Below are 5,461 nucleotides of genomic sequence, written 5' to 3' on the forward strand. Positions count from 1 at the left end.
ACGTCTTACACACACAACTCCGCTCCATACACCTCGTACACACACTGCTCTGCTACATCCACACTATAAACACCTCCTGACCTCACACATACCCTTACCCTTGTCCGGCACCATGACAACCAGCAGAGTCCTGTACAGGGAGGTCCTCCCGATCATGTGACTCCCTGACTCCTCCCATCCTGTGACCTCATCACAGGTCCTATGCACACAGAGCAGCCAATATGTAGTGTGCTGCTCTGCGGGTGCAGGGACTCAGGGAGCTGACCGGGTGATATTATACACCTCCCAACCAGTGCGGGACAGTAATGTCCCGCCCAGGATCGTGGGGCTGACTGTCAAAATCAGGACAGTCCCGCTGGATCGGGGACGGTTGGGAGGTATGCTATACTGATTGGAGAATTAAAAAGTAATCGCTTTAGGAAAGAAGAAATGAAGGGTTAAGTGACTGGGTGTAACTACAACTCTGCCCTTTGTTCAGCATTAGACACTTTCAGTTTCATTTCTTCCGTCAGCCATGGCGTCTGTTATTCTGAGAGATGAGCTGCTCTGCTCCATCTGTTTATCTACATTTAAGGACCCTGTAACGCTGAGATGTGGACACAACTTCTGCCGGGTCTGTATTGGTCGTGTGCTGGATACACAGGACGAGTCTGGAGTTTATTCCTGTCCTGAATGCAGAGAAGAGTTTCAGGAGCGGCCGACACTGATGAGGAACATAAATCTCCATAATGTCGCAGAACGTTTCCTGATTACTCAGCAAGAACAAGAGGAGATCACCTGGATCTGCTGCACTTACTGTGTGGACTCTCCGGTACCTGCTGTTAGATCCTGTCTACACTGTGAGGCTTCTCTGTGTGATAAACACCTGAGATCTCACAGCAAATCACCAGAACACGTCTTATCTGATCCCAGCACTTCTCTGGAGAAAAGGAAATGTTCTGTCCATAAGAAGATCCTGGAATATTACTGCACCGAGGACGCTGCTTGTATCTGTGTGTCCTGCAGTTTGGCCGGAGAACATCGGGGACATCGGGTGGAGATGCTGGATGAGGCCTCAAAGAAGAAGAAGAAGAAACTACGAAATGTTCTCCAAAAACTGATCACAAAGGGAGAGAAGACTGAGGAAAGAGTCCGGAGTCTGGAGGAGCACAGGAGAAAAGCTCAAGAAAAAGCAGCTGGAGAAGCCGAGAGAGTCACTGCCCTGTGTACAGACATCAGGAGACGGGTGGACGACCTGGAGAAGAAGGTCCTGAGTGAGATCTCCAGGCAGGAGAAGGAAGAGTCACTGTCTGCTCGGATCCATCAGCTGGAAATAAAGAAGGACGAGCTGTCCAGGAAGATGAGACACATTGAGGAGCTGTGTAACATGACGGATCCACTGACTGTCTTACAGGAACCAGACACCGGTGACTTGTGTGATCCTGAGGAGAAGGGAGATGATGAGGACACAGGAGGACATGATAAACAGCTCCATGGTGGAGAAGGCCTGGAAGTGGCTGAGATCTCACACACATTATGTGAGGTAATATCAGGTATAAGGAGCGGGATCTATGTGGAGGGTCCTGCAGACATATTACTGGATGTAACCACAGCTGGTAATTATCTCCTTATATCAGACGACCTGAAAACTGCAACCGAGACACAAGAGAAGCAGAAACGTCCAGAAACAGCAGAGAGATTCCAGTATTATAATCAGGTGATGAGCAGGAGAGGATTTACCTCAGGACGACATTACTGGGATGTGGACGGCAGTAGATCAGGGAGGTGGAGGATGGGGATGTGTTATCCCAGTATAGACAGGAGGGGGCAGCAGTCACTGATTGGAGATAATAACAAGTCCTGGGGTCTGGAGAGATATGATAATATTGAGTATTCAGTGATACATGACAGTGAAGTGATCCAGTTACCTGACAAGATCTGCAGTGATAGAGTCAGGATATGTCTGGATTATGAGGCCGGGCAGTTGTCCTTTTATGAGCTGTGTAACCCCATCAGACACTTACACACCTTCACTGTCGCCTTCTCCGAGCCCCTTCATGCCATATTATATTTAGGTCGCCCATTATTTTATGGTGATGGCTGGATTAGAATCTGCAGCTGAACAATAATAATTGTTGTAAGAAATTTGTCCTGAGACCGGTGACATCACAGGGAGGGGAATCTGATTGGCTGAACAGTTAATATAACAGGTCATGTGATCTGTGGACCCCATTATGGACGACCCCCCAGGATCATTACTGTTATTAGTTTTAGGGGAGGTTCACAAAACCGTATAAAAATCATTCAGAGTTTCATCCAGAAAAGTGGGACGACCGTATTCTCACTTGTTCTCCGTGTACCATTCGTTTTTTACAGCAGCTATTAACCATTTACAGTAACCTGTGTTACAGAATAACGATGTATCCGTAATAATCAGATCCTATACCGTGGCGCTGTATGGCATTATATTTTATTTTTATTATTTTCTTACCAACCCATAGACTCATCCGATTTACACAAGAAACTCAAATGTCACCGTATAGCGTCCGATCTTTACGGATACATTACAATTCTGTAACGGGAATATGGGCGTACCAACCATAGAAGCAGGGGCGCACAATGAAAGAACACTTCCTGGCCATGGTAGTGGAGAGCGGCCGGCCACACACAGCTGACAGCGGGGCGGGTGGGACTTACTGCAGAGAAGGCTGAGACCGCGTGGCGTTGCTATGGCACCCGGCGGGGTGCTGGGATTGGATCCACACAGGGTTCAGAGGTTTGTCATGTACAGAGTGTAAGTAAGTACACCTCTGAACCCTCCGGATCTGAGGCAGATTCTGAGAAGACAGGCAGAGGCCGCCATTACAGTGTGCCACAGGCCCACAGCAGCCCACAGGCCAGACTGAGTACCAGACTGAGACTCCCACTCTCCAGTGCCTGCGCACCCTGCGATAAGTGGTGTCCATGTCCATAAACAAAAAAAATGGAGTTCTATGCAATTAGGTAAACAAACAATACTTTATTAATGAATAATTACAAATACAATTAATATAGACAAAAAAGGACAATTGACCCTGGTAAAAAAAGCATGGGCCTCCAGGCATAAATGTCATTACAATTAAGTCAGAACATCAGTGATGTTACATCACTGTGGTAACAATCCATTATATGTGCATTATGGCAGCAAAATGCAAAGTTTAAAGTAAGTGCAAGTCTAATCTAGCCAAGCTGCCAATTGCCAAAGTGCCCACAGCATCAGGGATCAAACATCTACCATCAAACTAAGGAAGTTCCCAAAACATCAGTATGTATATTACAAGCAGAAAATAGTGAATCTGTCAAATATGCTCAGTGCTCACCCATGATGTATTGCTATGCCACAGACCAGGCCCAACCCCGACGCGCGTTTCGCCTTTAGCTTTATCAAAATAGGAATATAATGCACTGTTACCATAGTGATGTTCTGACTTAATTGTAATGACATTTATGCCTGGAGGCCCATGCTTTTTTTTACCAGAGTCAATTGAACTTTTTTGTCTATATTAATTGTATTTGTAATTATTAATAAAGTATTTTTTTTTACCTAATTGTATAGAGCTCCATTTTGGGGGGTTTTATACACACACATACTGCTGCAGAGTGCTGTTAGTGGCCATCTTAGTCTGCAGCAGTGCAGTAATCATGTGATAATGAATTCATCTATTCTCTCATGCAAAGAAACATCCAATATGTGATGTCTGCATGGAGTGTAATGAAATACCTGAGTGCCGCTGTAGTGTGTTAGGGTATATTTCCACGCTGCGTACTTGCCGCGCTTTGGACGCAGTGGAAACCCCTCTCCACCCAAAGCGCCGCCCGCTGTTGTACGTGCGATCTAAAATTTTACAACCTGAACGACCATGGCTTGCTCCCCTAGTTTTGATCCTGGGTATGCCCATGAACAGGAAACTAAATGGTTAGTAGCTGCTGCTGTAAAAAACGAATTGTACACAAATGATGAGTGAGAAAATAATCGTTCTACTTTTCTGCATGAAACTGACGATTTTTCATACTCTCGTGTGAACCTCCCCTTAGGCCACGTTCACACGATCAGTAATTGGTCAGTATTTTACCTCAGTATTTGTAAGCTAAAACCAGGATAATACAGAAGTGGTGACGGGTTTCTATTAAACTTTTCCTCTGATTGTTCCTCTCCTGGTTTTGGTAACAAATATTGAGGTAAAACAAACTCAACGTGTGAACGTGGCCTGAAAACAAATTGGTTTGTGTCTCCTTTTTTAGAGATCTGCTTTACTTTTCAGGGCTTGTTTTCTACATTATGAGCTGTAGTTTTATAGCTGCCATTTTCGGGTCTTCTGATTGATTTTTTTCAGGGAATTGTGGTGACGGAAAAAAACAGAAATTCTGGAGTTTTGATTTGTTTCCTTTTTTGCTTCATGATATTCACCGTACGGGTGAAATTATTTAACATTTTCAACAGGTTGGACTTTTCTGGACGCGGGAATGCGAAATATTTTATGTTTTAAATTGTCATTGTTGGTAACTGGGAAAGTACAATATTTTAATTGTTTTTTTTTTTGTTCATATTTTCTAAAACTTTTGTTTAGTTTATGCTTCTTTTTCAGTGTTGCAGTCGTTTGCTCGCTTGTACTATATACTGTATAATCTCAGGATCGCTGTATACAGTCACTGGCAGTTTCCTATGAAGCTCAGTCACAATCTGGGCCTTACAATAGGACGGAGGGGGCAGAGACGCGGCCTATACATATTACACATAAAGTGTAACAGGAGAATGTATAACTGCTCCTCATACAATAATCTGTGTGACAACCTTATTCCACCTTTCTATCTCGCAGGACAAGGGTTGTCGTTATGTCCCGTGTTGGTCACTTCTGTGATATTTCTGGTTTTCTAGCATTTTGGAGATTGTGTTTTTCCTTTTCTTGTAATCCTCGCACTGTATTATATCTAATGTAACCACTCGGTATAATAAACTGTCCTCTCCTGTAATATTACTACTCTGTCACGTGTCTCCTTGTGATATAGTGGGGGCTGGAGGCGCAGCTGTAGGGGGCTCACGGGCAGCCATCGCACCAGGGCCAGAAGAATAAGAAGAGACGATCCGGACTCATGGAAGAGTCAGCAAATCCCAACCGCCCCCGATCTTGTCTGAAACTTCCCGGAAACTGGTGATTCCTAAAGGTTTTCTTTATTCAGGAGGCCGGGAGCAGGTCGCGTCTCCTGACTTTACAGTTCTCTCTGTTCGGATCATCTCTTATTGGCCATTGCCCACTATGGAGGCCATAGTACAATGATATTGTAATGATATTATGGCAGGTGCTCCACCCTCCTCCGATATTATAATGACGACCTATCCTAAGGATGTGTGATCATTATAAAAGTAGTGGACAACTCTTTATACCCAACGTTTCTTTCTATAAATCCCCACATGCTCTCTTCATGGCGTTTGTCTCCCACTGAC

General features: G+C 44.6%; 1 protein-coding gene across 1 annotated transcript; it reads left to right on the top strand.

Annotated features, from left to right (window-relative positions):
* The first annotated feature begins 479 nt into the window (after positions 1-479).
* Positions 480-4,994, top strand: LOC138675286 (E3 ubiquitin/ISG15 ligase TRIM25-like). Its single transcript, XM_069763377.1, has one exon. The coding sequence runs from the start codon at positions 515-517 to the stop codon at positions 2,099-2,101; it is 1,587 nt and encodes a 528-aa protein (XP_069619478.1). The 5' UTR covers positions 480-514; the 3' UTR covers positions 2,102-4,994.
* Positions 4,995-5,461: the final 467 nt, after the last annotated feature.

This window comes from Ranitomeya imitator, chromosome 4 (genome assembly GCF_032444005.1).
Source record: "Ranitomeya imitator isolate aRanImi1 chromosome 4, aRanImi1.pri, whole genome shotgun sequence".
NCBI lineage: Eukaryota > Metazoa > Chordata > Amphibia > Anura > Dendrobatidae > Ranitomeya > Ranitomeya imitator.

What these genes read in the sequence shown, in the direction of transcription:
- LOC138675286 (XM_069763377.1), top strand. Translation starts at nt 515, where the DNA reads ATGGCGTCTGTTATTCTGAGAGATGAGCTGCTCTGCTCCATCTGTTTA.